The 19,831-nt window shown below is 40.4% G+C and overlaps 1 protein-coding gene and 1 long non-coding RNA gene across 4 annotated transcripts in view; one reads left to right on the plus strand and one right to left on the minus strand.

Annotated features, from left to right (window-relative positions):
• Positions 1-18,944, plus strand: part of ano8b (anoctamin 8b) — a 40,204-nt gene extending 21,260 nt beyond the window's left edge. For 2 of the 3 annotated variants that reach the window (XM_047158168.2, XM_017478416.3), the window contains exons 2-17: positions 3,516-3,626; positions 3,805-3,937; positions 9,846-9,984; positions 10,204-10,300; positions 10,528-10,644; positions 10,802-10,929; positions 11,617-11,778; positions 12,288-12,440; positions 12,669-12,795; positions 13,629-13,684; positions 15,560-15,634; positions 16,605-17,336; positions 17,504-17,695; positions 17,784-17,915; positions 18,021-18,131; positions 18,224-18,944. In XM_047158168.2, coding sequence (XP_047014124.1) covers positions 3,560-3,626; positions 3,805-3,937; positions 9,846-9,984; positions 10,204-10,300; positions 10,528-10,644; positions 10,802-10,929; positions 11,617-11,778; positions 12,288-12,440; positions 12,669-12,795; positions 13,629-13,684; positions 15,560-15,634; positions 16,605-17,336; positions 17,504-17,695; positions 17,784-17,915; positions 18,021-18,131; positions 18,224-18,913 — 3,111 coding nt within the window. In that variant the 5' untranslated portion in view covers positions 3,516-3,559 and the 3' untranslated portion in view covers positions 18,914-18,944. The remainder of the gene's footprint in view (positions 1-3,515; positions 3,627-3,804; positions 3,938-9,845; positions 9,985-10,203; positions 10,301-10,527; positions 10,645-10,801; positions 10,930-11,616; positions 11,779-12,287; positions 12,441-12,668; positions 12,796-13,628; positions 13,685-15,559; positions 15,635-16,604; positions 17,337-17,503; positions 17,696-17,783; positions 17,916-18,020; positions 18,132-18,223) is intronic. The other variant, XM_017478418.3, reaches the window with a different exon arrangement.
• On the minus strand, positions 13,939-16,219 carry LOC128633698 (uncharacterized). The gene is made up of 4 exons (XR_008397077.1): positions 15,743-16,219; positions 15,531-15,625; positions 14,712-14,815; positions 13,939-14,172 (listed from the first exon to the last, which is right to left on the minus strand). It is a non-coding gene; the product is annotated as an uncharacterized LOC128633698 (long non-coding RNA).
• Positions 18,945-19,831: the final 887 nt, after the last annotated feature.

Genomic DNA, 19,831 nt, shown 5'->3' on the forward strand with positions numbered 1-19,831 from the left:
ATTTTGCAGCCCCCATGTCATGGCTTACCCAACCAAGTGAACAATACAGTATAGGGAAGAACAAAATAGCCAAATTTGCAGAGAGAACTGATGAACTGATGTGTTGATGAGTCAGCACTGGCAGAAATGGCAGACATATCTTGCTGTGAAAGCAGGGTTACAGCTCTAGGGAAGAAACAAAACAATGTGCAATTAAAATTTTTTTTGGAGAAAGCATCTGGTGGGCAAACATTACAGAGGGCTGTAAGTTGTATTAGATAGTCAGTGGCATAATAAAATACCACCCCTGCAGCACCAAATGTTACCCCTCGATTTATAAATAGAATGCAATGAACATCTAATACTAGTACCTCCCAGGAAACAAACCAAGGGAGAACTAAGTGATGACAGTTTAATTTGACAGAAGATACCTACAGCAGTGAGTTATGGGAGAGATGATGATATTATATGGCCTGCAGAGTTATTTTGTCCTTACCTAAGACAGATGGGCAGTTTGTGTCACGCAAAGATTCAGAAAACGTCTAAAAGAAAAACACAAACAATACATTGAGCATCCTAAATGGCCGTTTGATTTGTACCTCTTTTACTGCGTTTTTTTTACCTCTTTTACCCTTACTGCTTCTTTCTAGAACCCAATAATCGAGGGCTTCCCTTTCACAAAAAAATCGTTCAATATTAGAAACGTTACAGATCCACGGCTCTCTCCTGAGCTGATTCATTTATAAGCTCAATCTCCAAATTCCTTTAGAGGAAAATGTCAAAGTTCTTGCCCAGCAAAATAGTCAATCTTTCTGCATGTTAGTAGAAAATGTCAATATCCATTGCAATAGCTATAAGATGATATTCATCTCCAATGCGGTGTTGGTCATGAAACCTGTGTGAAGATTATGAATCATGCTTTTTGTGCTTACTTCTTTTGGGAATTAAATAATAACATCATTTCTGCACCAGATGGCTGTTTATGAAATCCGGTGGTCTCTGTAGCGTGAGAATGAGCATCTGTAGGAGCCTGCATCTGAGTGAGTGAGCAGAAAGCCACTGCAGTCCTGCAGGTAGTTTTATTAGAGTCATAGTGCACTAAGCTTTGACAAAACCACTTTCTTCCCTGCTGTTTGTGCTACTGTGTGATAATGAGATAAAGCTATATGCAGCAATTATGGGGTCCAAGCGATGAAGCGGACCCTTTTTTTTTTTTTTGCAACAATTGGGAAGTTTAGATGTGTTTACCAGTCTCTGCCAACTGCATTGTGTATGTGAGTTATATTTTGTCATGATCAAAACGTTCCAGAGTTCCTGCTGATGTGCCTAAAATACCTGGTGTATATATAGAGGTATAATATTTTTTTTAAATACCTCTAGTCTGCCTAAGTATCTGTGATTTTGACATCATTATTGCTTCATTGTTTTAAACTAAGTAAAAGTTATTACTATTTTATGAAACTGACACAGTGTCACGAATGCTTCGATGTAATGCAATCAGCAAAATAATGCACAAATTCTTTAGTGGACATCAACTGAAGACAAAAAAGCATTGCATAGATCCAACCAACTTCCATCCAGCTTCTGGTTACATGGCCCTTAGGGATACAATGACATGAAATGTGTTGGGTAGAGAGCAGGACTGATATACCAAGTATCAAAACACACATGAGATGAACGAGATATGGACTCGCTTCCTGTTAAGGACATTGTTTCTTTTATGCCTCCTGGGAATATGATGTGAAATTGTGTAGTTGAAGAGCGGAAAAGACCAAACAACAACATTTACAACCTTTAATTGCCAGGTTTGGATGAGTCTGTGCCCAATGTAGCCTCAGATTCCTGTTCTTGGCTGACAGCAGTGGAACCCAGTGTGATACAGTTGTATTGCATCCTCAAGGTTTCACATAAGAGTGGTTATTTGGCTTACTAAAACTTTCTCATCAGCTGGAATCAGTCTGACCATTCTGCTCTGACCTCTCTCATCAACAAGGTTTTTTCCGCCCACAGAGCTGGATTTATTCTTTTTTTCTTGATATTGTTGTGCGTGGAAATCTCAGGAGATCAGCATTTTCTGAAACGCTCAAACCAGCTCATCTGGCACCAGCAACTATGCTATAGTCAAAATCACTGCGAGCACATTCTCCCTTCATTCTAACGTTTGAAGCGGACCTATTATGGTTTTGAAACGTGCCTAATTTTGTTTTAAAGGTCTCATACAATAGATTTACATGCATCCAAGGTCAAAAAACACTTTAACGTGCTCATAATTTAAACTGCAGCATTACCTGTTTTCCCCTCAGTGTCAAAAACGACTCGTTCAATGATCCGTTTTAAAGGATTCATTCTAAACTCCTCCTTTCAGAGAGCATACTCTGCTCTGACTGGTCAGTTGTCCCACTCTGTTGTGATTGATCTACCACTGACAGCGTTTCAAAAAGGAAACGCCCACTACCATAACGAGTTTCAGCTCAGTCTGTTCACGAGCAGCCGAAGACCAGAGCCAGGGCTTTTTGGTTTGTACAGGAAGTAAGTCTGGAATTAATAACGGCTCGTTTCAGCTGTTCAGAATCAGTTCCTTCTTTTAGGAGTCAATAAACACGTTTGTTTTTCTTGCCCAAAATAGTTTTGTCACCCACTAGCTAACTCGCCCCATCACACAACAACTACCATCTGGGGAAGGTGGGGCAAGCATCTGGGTCCTCCAAGACATCTTTGCTGCTCTGCTACTCATGCAGCATCACAGGGTGGTGTATCTGCCCTGTTCTGCATACACGAGCTTACAGACGTCCACGATTGGCTCGTGTCGCACTGATTGGAAGAGAGAGAGAGTAAGCCATCCCTCCCATCCAGAGACCGCAGCTAGTTTTGCTCTCTTGACTCCCAGCCAGATGGCTGTGGCATCGTCAGGATTTGAACTTGCAATTTCCCAACAACACTTTTTTCTGTTGCACCTCTCAAAGAAGCTCCTGACCTTGATTGGATAGTTGCATGAATGAGTAGGTGTACAGCTGTACCTAATAAAGTGAGCAGTGAGTGTATTTCTGAGACTATTCCAATTCAGAATTTTTGCTCACGCTGCTCAACTATTTTTATTTTTTTTCCAGCATGGAGTTGCTCAATGCAAAAGGTGCTTTTCACACTTCTCTGCTACGTGCTAATCTGTAACAGTTTACTCATCCACCTACCACATTGCAGTGTTAACAGTGAGGCATACGTGCTAAAATGTCCTATATATGATATAATACTAATGTCCCAAATAACAAGTGCAAATAGATTTTCTGTCTCTCACAAGGCAGGTCTTATACACATACAGAATAAAGTGTAGCCATGATTCTGTGAACAGAGAAGTTAAGCCATGTCTAGTCTTCTCATGTTGCAGGGGAAACACGGGTGACATTTAAACTTGACAAAGAGAAATGGGAGAGACGGTGTGTGCCTCACAGTGTGTGTTTCTGTCCATGGCAACATGGCAAGGTCACTGACATTCTCTCTCTCTCTCTCTCACTCTCTCTCTCTCTCTCTCTGGCTCATAGATAAACTGTTTGGAAAGAGGCTGCTGCAGGCTGGGAGATACATCATGTCCCATAAATCCTGGATGAAGACGGTGCCCACAGAGAACTGTGACGTACTCATGACTTTTGCAGGTCCTCCTCATCCTCCTCTCTCTCTCTCTCTCTCTCTCTCTCTCTCTCTCTCTCTCTCTCTCTCCTCACTGATTTATTGAATCTACATTATCAGGTGTATCATAATAAATAGTAATCCTGGGTTTTATGTATGCATGTATGTATGTATTTATTTATTTATTTATTTATTGTTTTGCAGACACCACAGATGACCACACATTACTGTGGCTGCTGAATCATATACGCCTCGGCATCCCAGAACTTATCATCCAGATACGACACCACAAACACACAAGAGTCTATGCGTTCTTCGTCACAGCAACATATGAAAAGTAAGGCTGGATTCACTTACGTGTGTGTGTGTGTGTGTTGTTAAACAAATGTTTAATGGCAGTCTTCCCTACAAGAATTCAGCAGTGCAGAGGTATGCACTCTGGCGACTCGGGTGTATTCTGGCAACTCGGGTTTTCGTGACAGCGGTGACTTATGATTGACAGTTAGGTGTCTCAGAGAAACTAATTATTTTCTTATTTGAACTACAACTCCAATTCCGAAAAAGTTGGTACAGTATGGAAAAGGGTAATAAAAACAAAGAGGAGTGATTTGCAAATGTAGTTTGATTTGTATTTAAATAAAAAACGTATAAAGACAAGGTATTTGATGTTTTACCTAATCAACTGCATAGATTTTTGAAGATAAATGTTTATTTTTCAAATGATGCATGCAGCACGTTCCAAAAAGTTGGGACAGGGGCAATTTAGGACTAATAGCGATGTGACATGTTGAAATAAGAAGGTGATGTGAAACAGGTGAGGAAATCATCTAATCATAGTATATAAGGAGCCTCCAAAAAAGGCCTAGTCCTTCAAGAGCAAGGATGGGTCGAGGCTCGCCAATCTGCCAACACATGTGTCAGTGAATAATCCAACACTTTGAGAGCAACATTCCCCACAGACAAATCTGTAGGATTTGGGGCATTTCACCTTCTATGGTGCACAATATAATTAAAAGATTCAAGGAATCTGGTCAAATCTTGGTGCGTAAAGGGCAAAGCCGAAAACCACTTCTGAAAGCGCGTGATCTCCGATCACTCAGACGTCACTGTCTTAAAAACCGTCATGAGTCTGTAACGGATATCCTGACATGGGCTCAGGAATACTTTGGTAAACCTTTGTCAGTCAACACCATTCGCCGCTGCATGCACAGATGCAAGTTAAGGCTTTACTACGCAAAGCAGAAGCCATACATCAACACTGTCCAGAAGCACCGCCGACTTCTCTGGGCTCGGTCTCATCTGAGATGAACAGTAGCACAGAGGAATTGTGTTTTGTGGTCCAACGAGAGAACATTTCAAATAGTTTTTGGACAAAACAGCCGTCGTGTTCTCCGGGCCGAAGAGGAAAAGGACCATCTAAGCTGTTATCAGCATCAGGTCCAAAAGCCAGCATCTGTCATGGTATGGGGTGTGTCAGTGTCCATGGCATGAGGGCACCATTAATGCAGAAAGATATGTACACATTTTGGACCAGCATGTGCTGCCAGCCAGAGCAGGACAACGCCAAACCACATTCTGCATTACAAGTGCATGGTTGCATAAGCAGAGAGTGCGGGTGCTAGCATGGCCTGCCTGCAGTCCTGACCTGTCTCCGATTGAGAATGTCAGTTGCACAGCTGAAGAAATGCATAATGGATAAATGGGGGAAAATTCCACTTGGTAAATTTAACCAACTGGTGTCTTCAGCGCCCGAACACTTAATAAGTATTATTAAAAGAAAAGGTGATGTTACACAGTGGTAAACAGTCGACTGTCCCAACTTGTTTGGAGTGTGTTGCAGTCATCAGATTTGAAATGAGTGTTATTTTCTGAACAGTGTGCTAAATAACGGCATGGTGTCTAGTTTTAAACAATATGGAGCAAGGCTACATCTTTATCAGGGAAGATGTGTGTTGGCATTTCAGACTGGTGGTCATGTGGAATAAATGAATGAATGAATGATTTTTTATTTTTTTAAAAATCTGTAACACTTCCTTTACACATGACCTTTATAGCTTTCTTCATCTGTCCTTAAGTGTGGCTTTGATGCTTGGCAGGTTCTATCATTGCCGCTACAGTATGTTACTCTCACATATCAGAATCACACAGAGCTACAAAGTCAGTTGTCATGATGTTCTCAGGTAAGTCAGCCCAACCTTATGTCAACAAAAATCTGTCACTTGACTTGGGTGTTATAGCAGGTCAACAGCAAAACTGACGAAAGCGGTGATTATGACTGCTAGGGCCATTAAAGAGACAGTTGACACTCTTATTCAAAGTGACTTACAAAAAGTTCAAACAATTTAAGGTGCACTGATACAAAGCATCGTGCGACGTTGCAAGGATTCATAATCTGAAAGACAAAACAAGTCAAGTCATGTACAGTGCCCTCCACTAATATTGGCACCCTTGGTAAATATGAGCAATAAAATTGTTTTTATTGTTTAACCTTTTGATCTTTTGTTTTAAAAAAGTCACAAAAATACTCTGCTCTCGTGGATATCAAACAATTGCAAACACAAAAAATGGGTTTGTAAAAAACAAAATTTGTTAAGTATAGGTGTGCAACAATTATTGGCACCCCTATGAATTCATATGAGAAAAATGTATTTGATGTATATTCCCATTGATATAAAAAAAAATAAATAAATAAAATAGTACACCTGGGTGACTAGGAAAAAGAAATTGTTCAACCATGACTTCCTGTTTCACAGGGGTATAAATATGAGGAAACATATAGGCCAAATTCCCAGGGTGATTCTCATTTCTTATTTGTGCACCCTCATTTACTCTCCTTGCATCTTAGCTCCACCCCCCATTTGGGATGTGAGAGAAGGATGCAAGGATGAGATGTGAGGAGAGAAGAATTGAAGAATTGAAGCAAGTCAAACAGAATATCCTCGCTCTTTCAAGCGTCACTTCAAAGCCGTGCTCAGCTGGATGACCTCACTGCGCTGCCTGGATCTGCCGTTATGCTTATGTTTTTGATGTGCCGTTATGTTGTTGAAGCTTGGTTAATAGCAACATTCTTAATAAAGCAAAATGCACTGATAGTATGTGAAATGTCTGGGTTATTCAACAATGAATTTATGAACAATACATAAATTAGTGCACCTTTTGTGCAACTTTGCCTATCCAAACATGCAAGGATCAGTTAAATACAATACTCATTTTAAGCATATTATTTAATTATATTTCACACAAAATTCCAAAACAACATCAAACTTTTGTTTGAGACTGTGGCAGATGTAAAGGAGGAGGGGAATTTATACGTGTGTCAAGTTTTTGACAAGAAACACTTCCGCATAGGGTACACCAGTGTATCCTCGCTCCTAGCATCTCTGGAAGCTTCCTCACTCCTCGTTCTTCGCAGTGCAATTAGAGAATTGATACGTTCTTCAAGATGCTTGATTTAAATCAATTTCTTGGAAGGAAACGAGGAAGCATCAATTTGAGTGTTATTCATTCATTACAATGGGTTAGACCAAGGAATATATCTGTGATGTGCTGAAAAATGTTGTTGAGCTTCACAAAATGGGAAGTGTCTATAAGAAAATAGCACAAGCATTGAAAATGCCCATTTCCACCATCACGGCAATAATTAAGAAATTTCAGTCAACTGGAAATGTTATGAATCAACCTGGAAGAGGACGTGTGTCTATATCGTCTCAACGCACTGTGAAGAGGATGGTTCGAGTGGCCAAAAAATCTCCAAGGATCACAGCTGGAGAATTGCAGAAGTTAGCTGTGTCTTGGGGTCAGAAAGTCTCCAAAACTACAGTCCGAAGTCACCTACATCACCACAAGTTGTTTGGAAGGGTTTCAAGAAAAAAGTCTCTACTTTCATCCAAAAACAAACTCAAGTGTCTTCAGTTTGCCAGACACTACTGGAACTTCAAATGGGATCGGGTTCGATGGTCAGATGAAACCAAAATAGAGCTGTTTAGCAATAAACACCAGAGGTGGTTTTGGTGCACACAGAGAGGTAACCATATGGAAAAGTATCTCATGCCCACGGTTAAATATGGTGGTGGCTCTTTAATGTTTTGGGGTGGTTTTTCTGCCAGAGGACCTGGACATTTTGTTAGGATACATGGCATCATGGACTCTATCAAATATCGACAGATATTAAATGAAAACCTGACTGCCTCTGCCAGAAAGCCTAAAATGGATTGTGGTTGGATCTTCCAGCAGGACAGTGATCCAAAACATACATCAAAATCATCATAAAAATGGTTTACTGCCCACAAAATCAAGGTCCTGTCATGGCCATCCCAGTCCCCTGACCTGAATGGGATGGTAAATACATAAATAATAATGCAATACCTTACAAATTAATAAATAATACAATGCAGTGCGAATGCAAAGAAACTAAGGTGTTTAAGTAAGAAACTGCCAGAAGAGAGAGTTTTTTAAACCTTTGTGTTAGGAATAGTTGTAAGCTGTGAAAAGGGAGGTTCATTCCACCACTCAGGAGCCAGGATGCTAAAACAGTGAGATTTTGCATTATGAGCATGTTTTAACATTAACAGAAGAACATACCAAAGACCCTGAAGGTGGCCAGAGTTGGCATGCAGGGGTATAGATAATGTGGTGCAGAACTCAACACAAGGTTCTTGAATTTGATTCCTGCAACAGGAAGCAAATATAATGACCTCAGTAGTGGGAGGTCACGTGAGATAACTTATTTGATCTAATAGACAATATGATTTAGAATCTCAAGATCACGTTGGACATATACTAAACCTGGAACTGTGTCCTTATGTCTCAGGAAATAAGAGCAGACCCAGAATTTGGTGGGTGGGGGCATCCTGGAAGAGTCCTTTCTATTAGGTTAGAAATGTTTCCAACAAAATTTAAGTGAATACCAAAGCACTCTTTTTGGGCAAAAGTCTACCATCTTAGCACATCTTGATTTGGTCATTTTATTCCACACTCCAGATCTATCAAATTCCACAGGTTTCCGATAAGATTTAGATCTGGGCTCTGACTGGGTGGGCCGTTCCAAATCGTCGATCATCTTCTTCTACAGCCATTCTTTTGTTGACTTATATTTGTGCTTTGGGTCATTATTGTGCTGGAAAGGTGAACTTGTTATTCATCTTCATCTATCTAATAGAGGCCTGCACTTTTTTTGCCAAAGTAGATTGGCATTTGGAGCTATCTGTGATTCGCTCTATCTTCACTAGAGCCGCAGTCCCAGCTGAAGAAAAGCAGCCCCATGACATGGTGCTGCCACCACCATGCTTCACCATGTATGCAGTATGGTGATCTATATGTGTTAAGCTGTCTTGTTTTTGCACCAAAACTGTCTTTTAGAATTCAGAAAAAATTCTGGGGTCATTTACGAGAAAGGGCTTCCATCTAGTTACACTACCCCATAGCCCAGACATGTGAAGAATACGAGAGATTGTTGTCACATGTAGGGAGTGACCAGAACCATTGATCTCTTGAAAGCCTCCCTGATAAGTTTTCTTCTTGTCCTTTCATCAATTTGGGGGATATGTCCCATTCTTGGTAATGTCACCGTTTTCTCCACTTGTTGATGATGGCCTTCAGAGTTTTCCAGCTAATGTCTTTAGAAATTCTTTTGTACTCGTGTCCCAATGGATACCTTTTCATAGTGAGATCCCGTACATGCTTTGGGTCTGTAAACTTTTCATATCCACTGTATATATAAGTCAGTTAAGTAGCCAAACCATCTGGAAGCCATTTATACCATTTTTCTGTAACCCATACTGGAATTGAGGGAGATATGAAGTCTGCAAGGCCAGTCTGTGTGATAATAGAAGTTGTGGCAGTCATATTTTATTTCCGTGCAGTGCCGACAGCAAGAGGATGGCTGAGCAGATTGATGATGCTTTGGTACAGAATAAATTCTTCACAGAACATCAGGCGTGCTGCAGTGCCTTACCAAATAAAGCTGCACATTGAAACAGAAGCACTTTATGTTCATCTCAAAGCACGATCTTTATCTAGTGTTTAGCTAAGATTATATAGGGATGGATTGTGTCTCCATTGGGAAACTCGTAGTATTTTAAATTTGGTGCCCTCGACATTTATTCTGTGCCATTGTGTGCCAGTGTGTATGTCATCGTTTTCATCATCATGTCAGTTTAATCCAGGTTGCTCAAAAAGAACAGTATTTCATGATGATCAGGTCTAAGTGTTATCTGTGCACTGCTTAATACATGTGTTTTGTTTAGTCTGTTGCGAGGTGCAGAGGAGATGGGTTTACGGAAAGCAGTGAAGCCAGAGTTTGGAGGTGGATCTCGCAGCTTCTCTTGTGAGGAGGACTACATTTATGAGAACATTGAGAGTGAATTGTGCTTCTTCACATCACAGGTGGTTTACACTAACCAAATCCTTCTAGCGTTCTCTGTGTACTCTTTTGTTGTATGCTTTTAAAATACCCTTAACATAAATAATGGGAGGCATTGTTGAATATCAACTTATTATTGTAGCTGGCTAGTGTTATCAAAGTCATAATCATAACCATCAGCTCAAAAGGATGTACCACTACAGGATACTCTATAAACGATTTCTGTCTCTGGACCTTCACAGGAACGCCAGAACATAATCAAATACTGGCTGGATAATCTCAGAGCCAAACCAGGGGAGGTCCTTCACAACATCCACTTTCTTGAAGGGCAGCCCATAAGTGCGTGTCCACTCTGTGCTTTGATGTATTTGTGTTGCCTCAAATAGATCCACAGTGACTGAAATACATAGTCTTATCTGTGCATGTTATTTCTCCTGCAATAAAGTCCTTCATCAATCAAAGAAGGAAATAAAGCAATTGTACTGTAGTCTAAATAGCTGCACACTGTTCCTGAGGTGTGTGTGTGTGTGTGATATGTGTAACTCAAAACTGTGTGTTGTTTACAGTCCCAGAGCTAAAAGCACGAGGTGTGATCCAACAAGTCTTCCCCCTCCATGAGCAGAGAATTCTGGGCCAGCTAATGAAATCGTGGGTGCAAGCTGTGTGTGAGAAGCAGCCCCTAGGTTTGTCATTTTTTACTACATGTCTAGTAATATTCACACACACACACACACACACACACACACACACATCTAAGCTGGTGATGATGGTGTAGTGCCCATTTGAACTATTATTCTCATACATATTCTCTGTTTTTATTTCTATCTCTGCCTCTGTTAGATGATATATGTGATTATTTTGGAGTGAAGATTGCCATGTACTTTGCCTGGCTGGGTTTTTACACAACCTCTATGCTGTATCCTGCTGTGATAGGATTTGTACTGTGGATGCTGACTGAAACTGATCAGGTAACAATTCAGAAGGATTCCAATCCGAATCCACTGTTTCAGTGATAAAAATCATGCAGTCATAAATAATGGCCTGAGTAAACCATTACTGTTGTTCAAAATGGACTCTCTACTGAAACCACATCTGCTTTTTAGTGCACATGCTACTGGTATGTGCTTATATACACTTACCATCCACTTTATTAGGAACACCTGCACATTTATGCAATTATCCAGTCATTCAGTCATGTAGCAGCAGCACAATCGTGCAGATAGAGGTAAAGAGCTTCAGACAGCGTTCACATCAGACATCAGAATGGAGAAAAGATGTGATCTTGGTGACTTCGACTGCGGCATGGTTGTTGGTTCCAGATGGGCTGGTTTGACTATTTTTGAAACTGCAGATCTCCTGGGTTTTTCATGCTCTAGAGTTTACGCAGAGTAGTGCAAAAAAAAAAACAACCAAAAAAAAAACATCTAGTGAGCAGCAGTTCTGCAGGCAGAAATGCCTTGTTGAAAACTGTGCAATTGAAGCTCTGGCATGATTTGAATTGCACTCCTGCCACAGGATGGACTGACTGGATGATTGCATGAAAGTGGTGCGCATTTGTTCCTAATAAAGTGGACGATGAGTGTACATTTTGTCTCCTTCTATTTCTTCCGTTCCTGTTCGCCTAATTGATGATGCCGGTGCTATTTCTCACACAGACCAGCAGAGATATATGCTGTGTAGTATTTGCCCTCTTTAACGTGGTGTGGGCCACGCTGTTCCTGGAGAGGTGGAAACGAAGAGGAGCAGAACTGGCTTACAAATGGGGCACGTTGGACACACCAGCTGAATCGCTCGAAGAGCCGCGGCCACAGTTTAGGGTAATTCGGCAGTTTGATATGGCTTTAGGGGGATTACATTTTAAAACATCATGGCATGACTATGATTTTGGTATATCAGAAAAATTGCGTTTGTCTTGAAATAGCTCTACAGTGCCATCTGAAGTGGCAGTATTGAACTATTTGATAGGAAACCATTTTGTTTACCAATTTGTTTATAAAGTATAGGGTGACTTCAAGAGGATTCCTCTTAGCCTTAGTTTTACACTTGGAAGCTGTGCTCGTTGTTAAATAGCTTGTCTATTTCTTCTGCTTCTTCTGTTATAACTGAGTTTGATGGCATCAATTGTCTCATTATCTTTATCAGCATAGCATAAAGATATCATTATTTGAAAATTCCTTATCACAGTGTGCTGTCTAACCCCCGTCTTACCATCACACCCCTAATTGTGACCCTTTTTCTAGGACAGTGTAAAATTATGTAGGTATAGTTGCAGTTTAAGCCACTCCTTAATACGTCTCCTTCCTGGATCTATCTTTTTCTCACCCAGGGTGTGAAGCGGTGCAGTCCAGTGACGGGCTGTGAGGAGTTTTATTACCCACCTTGGAGGAGGAGGGTGTTCCGATGGTTGGTTAGCTTTCCTGTCTGTATTTTCTGCCTTTGCTTTGTCTTCCTGGCCATGCTCATCTGCTTTGAGCTTCAGGTTAGTGCTATCACAATTTTTGCTTCTTATATCATTCTTGTGCTCATAAAGGTTACCCAAATTCAATCGTCGATTGACATTGTGTTGTGCAGATATGCAGTGTATTATTTCATAAATGGCATATTGTAATGGTATGCTGTCTGGTTAAACTGTGTATAGGGAAAAGACATTGAATAAAGCGTTACAAATATGAAGACTTCTGAATTGACTTGCGTTTCTGGTTGACAGGAATTTGTGATGGGGATTAAAGAGCTGCCACGGGTGGTGAGGTTTATCCCTGAAATCATACTGGCCATCACTGTGACTGCATGTGACGAGGTGTACAGAAAGATAGCCTGTTGGCTTAATGACATGGGTGAGTCTTCAGTGCTTTTAAAAGGAGAAAATGATTTATTCTCTGCAGTGATTATTATTATTATTATTATTATTTGTTGTTATTTATATTGCTTGCTTACATGAAAATAGCAGTTATAACAGATTATACCAGAGTGCCGTTTATCTAATCATTTCTATAGAAAAAAACACATGGATAGGGACACGTTTAGTGGATGCTCCACATGAAGAAATAAAAAATAAAAAAACGTGTGTAATCGTTTATATGGTGTTGATGTGGTTAATAAGTGTTCTGTGAGAAGACGTTTATTTAACATTCTTGGACGGAGTCTACAGTATCCATGCTTTGTAACAGTCAGAGGTAAAGCTGTAAGATAAGGTTTCTAACATGGAAATGTTTCTAGTCTACAAGGCTGGTGAGGAAACAACTGTTTATAGCCTTTATAACATAAGTGATGAGAGAAAAGCTTTTTTTAGGGATGCTCCACAACATGAAATTAAACTGTGATTAAACTGTATTCTGTTATAATGTTATTCTTTAATGAATGAAAAAAAAATTTAATCATTGACAAATTGCTGTGGTGTAAGAGGAATAAACCACCCTGTCATTGATTACTGTCCTATAGCAGCATGTCGTGTTTGATTGCTTATGTAATAAACAGAACTTCAGGTAGTGAAGCGCTTAAATATGTATATGTAAGGCCTTTTACTTTTTTGAACAGTACGTTTCATTTACATGAACACTTATACAATAGTTAGACAAATTAACATTATAAGAGTTCATTTCACTCTGGAGTCTTTGCTGTGTTTGTGTTGGACATTTCGAATGTAAATGATTGTCTATATTTACAACAGAGAACTACAGACTCCAGAGTGCCTATGAAAAAAATCTCATCATCAAAATGGTTCTTGTAAGTAGTCTCTTTTATGCAATGTGGAACAAAAGCATATTATAATGATGTTAAGATATGAATATTTGGTCTGATATATGCATATGTGTCTGTGGAAATGGCAATAGTGATATATTAGAATTGTCATGTTTAAAGAGGCAGATATGATATGTTTGTTACTGTAATATAATATACTGTGTATATATATATATATATATATATATATATATATATATATATATATATATATATATATATATATATATATACACTCACTGTCTACTTTATTAGGAACACATTTACATCTGCACATTCATGCAGTTAACTAATCAGCCAATCATGTGGCAGCAGTAAAATGCACAAAATTCAGTTCACGTCAAACATCAGAATGAAGAAAAAGTGTGATGTCTGTGACTTTGATCATGGCATGGTTGTTGGTATCGTGGTAAGGGCTGGTTTGAGTGTTTCAGAAACTGCTGATCTCTTGAGATTGTCACACATAACAGTCACTAGAGTTTACACAGAAACAAAAACATCCAGTGAGTGACAGTTCTGTGGGTGGAAATGCCTTGTTGATAAGACAAGACAGAGTAAAATGGGCAGATTGGTTCAAGCTGCCAGGAAGGATATAATAACTCAAATAATAATGCTTTACAATCATAAAATACAATCAAATATACAATGAAATAAAATGTAAAAATAATAAAAGATAATAGTTAGGCTACTAATCGACAAGTTAATAGCAATGGAAGACCAAAGAGTAAAAATGTGTCTTAAGTCTAGATTTAAGTCAGCATGCACAAAATATTGAACCTTGATGTGGATGGGCTACAACAGTAGAAGACCACATTGGGTTCCACACTTGAAGACTGAAAAAAAGACCAGGTGATTTTTTTTTTTTCTATTCTTCAGCTGTCCAAGTTTCAGTGAGCCTGTGGCCATGATAACCTTAGATTCTTGAGTGGAACCTGATATGGACTTCTGTTGTTGTAGCCCATCCACCTCAAGGGTTGATGTGTTGTGTGTTCTGAGATGCTTTTCCGCTCACCACGGTTGTAAAGAGTGCTTATTTGAGTTATTGTAGACTTCCAGTCATCTCAAACCAGTCTGGTCATTCTCCTCTGAGCTCTCTCATCAACAAGGTGTTTCAGCCTGCAGAACAGAAACGCAGGATCCTGAAGCAGGATGGTTGGGTTTTTGTTTTTTGTTTTTTTGCACCATTCTGTGTAAACTCTAGAGACTGTTGTGTGTGAAAATCCCAGGAGATCAACAGTTTCTGAAATACTCAAACCGGGCCATCTGGCACCAACAACCATGGCGCGGTTAAAGTGACAGAGACCACATGTTTGATGTGAACATTAACTGAAGCTCTTGACCTGTATCTGCATGATTTTTTTTTTTTGCCGTGCTGCAACATGATTGGCTCATTAGATAGCTGCAGGTGTTCCTAATAACGTGGATAGTGAGTATATCATGCTGCTGTGATGCCAAAGATGTGAGCAGTAGTATCTCAGCAGTTAAGGTTCTATTGATCAAGAGAAAAAGAGGTCAAATCCCAGCTACCGTTGTAGGCCTTAACCCTTCTCTAGGGCACCAGATTCCTTGCATGCTAAGATAAAATATATTGTATCTGTTTCTATACTATATGTATAGTATATAAAATGGAAATGAAGAAATTTTACGGCTTTTACTTTGTATCTTAGGCACAGCACAGTTCCAGAAATTTTCATGATCATTGAGCTTTATGAGTTCTTGCCATTTAAGGAATTGAGTAATACATATAAAATGTAATTGAACATATGTAGTGTACACATGCTCATAGATATAAAAACTAACAAAAGTGACCAAATTCATCTGTTATATTTACCGCATTTTCCTTTAACCTCTGTCTTGCAGTTTCAGTTTGTAAATTCATATCTCAGCCTTTTCTACATTGGATTCTACCTCAAAGACATGGAGCGTCTAAAGGAGGTAAGAGAAAGCAGTAATTCAGTTCCCAGGCAAATAGAAACGATTTCTGAAAAGATGCTATACCAGTTGTATGAATAGATGGATGGATGTGTATTTGTGACTGCTTACAGCATTTGTATTGGTATTGCTCTGGGTGATATGCGTCTCTCGTTGGGAAATCTTCCATCAAGTATCTTCCCGCAGCTTTCCGTCTCGGTACATCTGCCTCGCTCTCTATGTTGCCATCTGTCTTTTGATTCCCCAAAACTATTTGCTGGAGTTCTTCCTCTTCTGGTGCTGTAACTCAGGAACAATACGACATGTCTCCTAGTATTAGTATGGCAGTGGGTTGATGTTTGCTCGACATGTCCACATAAAAAAAAAGTCTGGACTTGCGTAATGATGAGTAGAGCTATCATCATTTGTCCTATGGACAATTGCTTGTCACACATTGTTTGAGTTACAGTATGTGGTGTATGCATGTGGGGTAATGATTATAATGCTTCATATACAATGGCTCTGTACTTTTAAGGTGGGTATGTCTGTATAAGGTTAGATAAAAATAGTCTGACAAACACTTTCATTCTTGATATAATTTATAGTCATTTGAGCCATGTGAAAAACAATACAGGTGTTTTAACCCTCCTCTGCTTTCCCAGCTAGGCCCACACCTCAGACTGCAAGATGTAATATGATGACTCATTCAATAGTTTTCTCTCACCTTATAATTCACTCTTGGGTTTTCCCAAAGTAAACAAGCGACTGGTTAAAAACACTGCAGTCCGGATGATTAGATTCGTATGCGACCCCTCGTTTTGACACTACTTTTACTGGAGAATATGTTTTGCAATATGTCTATAAGATAAAGATAAAGTTGGGCATTCTCTCAGGACACTTCACAGCCTAGAAAAATGTAATTATATTTTGTGGGAGTATTTGATCATCTATTTTATCTTTTTTTTTTTTTTTATGTGTTGTGCATGACCTACAGATGCTTGCAACACTGCTGATAATCCGCCAGTTCATGCAGAATTTAAAGGAAGTGCTGCAGCCGTACTTGTATGAGCGCCACCGCCTGGGAGAACTCACTTTGCGTGCTGTATGGGACCTGCTAGTATCAGCATTAATAAAGTATGGACGTCTGGCAGTTGGAAGGGCGCATATGTCTCCCAGCAAACCCAGCAACCCCGGGCAAGGCCTGCAGGGAAACCAACAAGGTGTTCTGGGCCAACAAGATCGCCATGAGCGCAAGTGTTTGAATGGAGGCTGTGGTGTCCCAGATGAGGAGCATGAGGAAGAGGCTGGTGCTAGGAACAGTGCAGAGGAGACAGAGGAGGAGAATGCCATCGATTGTGGCCTCAAACTGCGCAAAGTCAGCTTCATCGAGAAGGTAGAGCGCAAGTCTGTCGGTTGCATCAGTCCCATGGAGGACAGCTTCCTGGAGGAGGGGAGCCCCACCATGGTCGAGAAGGGCATGGACCCATCTTTGGTCTTCGAGATGTGTGACGATGACGATGATAACGTCATCCCAGAGGCAAAGGAACAGGCCGCAGATTCAGCAGGGCCTGAGAGCGGTGTGCCGCCGAAGCTGCGGAAGAGAGGCCGGAGTCTGGAGAGGGCCGACAGTAAGAGCAGGAGAGAGTCATGGATGGATCCCCCTGAAGAGCAGGAGACCATTACACTCACCCAAGCTGAAATCGAGAGCTGCATGCAAACATATGAGGTAAAAGTGCTATCATAAAGAGAATTTTTATGAATGATTTGACTGTTCTGTTGACTTTATGACTTTATTATACAATATAGACTTACATATAACATCTCCGGTAGCTTCCATGTCCTTGGTGTGTATAAGTAAAAGAGTCTGATCAAATGAACTCTTTGAACTTCCAGGACACATTGCAGGATTACCAGGAAATGTTTATTCAGTTTGGCTACGTGGTTCTCTTTTCCTCTGCCTTCCCACTGGCAGCTATGTGTGCCCTAATTAACAATATCATCGAGATCCGCAGTGATGCCTTCAAGCTCTGCACAGGCCTCCAGAGGCCATTTGGCATGAGAGTGGAAAGCATTGGACAGTGGCAGGTGAGAATGCCATGAATGACATGAATTATAAATGATCTTTTAAGGAGTATTGAAAGATGATGGCATGACTGTATCTTTTGTCACACAGACACTAATGGAGGCCATGGGTCTCATAGCAATCATAGTGAACTGTTACTTGATTGGTCAGTGTGGGCAGCTACAGAGGCTCTTCCCTTGGCTGAGCCCTGAGATGGCCATCATCTCGATCGTGATCTTAGAGGTACATACACTCCTACACACATACACATGCGGAACTGTTCCACAGGCATTTTATTTTCTCCAATACTCCAGTACTTATTTATTCAATATTTTCTCCACTTTACAGCACTTTGCTGTCTTACTGAAATATGTCATTCATGTGGCAATCCCTGACATCCCCAGCTGGGTAAGCGAAGAAATGGCCAAACTGGAGTTTCAGCGCAGGGAGGCATTCAAGGTAGATCTTGTTCATAAGCAGTCGTCAGCAATCTTCAATATTTTTCATTTCTCCTGCTGGTATGTAATGAATGTGTGTTTGGTCCCTGCCAGAAGCATGAGCGCCAAGCACAGCAGCACTTCCAGCAACAGCAGAGGAGAAAAAGAGAAGAGGAAGAACGGCAGCGGCAAGCTGAGTACCAGGCCCGGCGTGAGAGAGACGATGGGCGGCCTGACACCTCTGGAGGGGACCACCATCATGAAAAGAGCCAAGGAGGCAAATCCAGATCGGGTGGGGGGGGTGGAGGCTCTGTAAGTGACAAACCGAAGAGACCCAGCTCACTGCTGGCCAACAATAACGTAATGAAACTCAAACAGATCATCCCTCTGCAGAGCAAGTTTTCCTCTGGCACGGCCCGTTCACCACAGTCACCAACGGGGAGCGAACCGAAGCTCCCGGGCTTCCTTAGCTTCAAGTTCCTCAAGTCTCCAGAAAACAAAAAGGAAGCAGCAGCAGGTTCAGCTTCAGCCAATTCTAGCATTGCTGCGCTTGGACAGGAGAGATCACAGTCCCCCAGCAAGTCCTTCAATCCTGGGAAACTGTTTAATTTTGGGAAATCAGATGGTGGGGCATGTATGAATGGGGCTCAACTCACAAAACCAGGGGAGGGGGTACAGCCAGTGGAGAAGGCGCTAACAAGGTCTGATCTCAACGATGTGCCAGACGAGATCCCATCACCAGGGGAAGAGGAACAGGAGAACGGACACTCATTAGACTCCGAGTCCTCAGGCCCTAAAATCTAAATCCAATAAAAAAACACCTACTGTAGAAAAATTACTAACAAAGGGATAAAGAAAGTCCTTTCAGTGCCCTTCAGCACAGTGACAGACTGAGCCTGGAGGCTGTTAAGTAATACTGTGGGGAAAATGGAATAGTGTTGTTTTTTGCTGAGGAACATAGGCTTTTCAAAGATGACTCCCCTTGCATACACACACAATGCCTTTTGTCTACAATACATACAGGAATGCATGAGCTGCATTTCTAATGCGTTTTGAAAATGATATTCCTGAAAGAATAGTGCAGTTTTAAGTTATCATGGTCTGAAAATTGTAAGCATTTTAAGCACCCTTCGTAGTGTTAAAAATATTTTACCATCAGTTTTATATCATACAGTGAGACCTTCAGAAAAAAGAAAAAAGAAAAAAAAAACACCACAGATTGATAATCTGAACATTATCGGTTTCAACTGTGAGTGATTTTAATTCTGAAAACTTTTATACTTAAAGCAGCTGGTTTAGTTAAGCAATTGCAGCAGTATTTCCTGAATAAGGAGGTGCTGTAAAACCTGCAAGTGATAGAAATTCCTGCATCACTAGAACATATAGTTTCAAACAGAAGAAAATGCAATATCACTATTTTGAATGACAGATACACAGGTTTGTCTGGAGTCATTCTGAAAGTTTGAAGGCCTGCATAAAAACTTTGAGGCAAGTGTGGCAAGGGCAAAATGTGAAAGTGAGAGTATAGCGTATGGATGGCGTAAAGGAATTAATAACGTCTACTTCAAAATACAATCTCTTATTGCAGAAGTGCAAATAGCCGCTTGAACAGGCTTTTCCCTCCTTTGTTATTATAGCCTAAAAACATAGAAAATGCTGGAGATCAAGACTATCATTGATACTAAAATCAAAAAAAAAAACAAAAAAAAAAAAAACTTGTGT

This window comes from Ictalurus punctatus, chromosome 10, assembly GCF_001660625.3.
Source record: "Ictalurus punctatus breed USDA103 chromosome 10, Coco_2.0, whole genome shotgun sequence".
Lineage (NCBI taxonomy): Eukaryota > Metazoa > Chordata > Actinopteri > Siluriformes > Ictaluridae > Ictalurus > Ictalurus punctatus.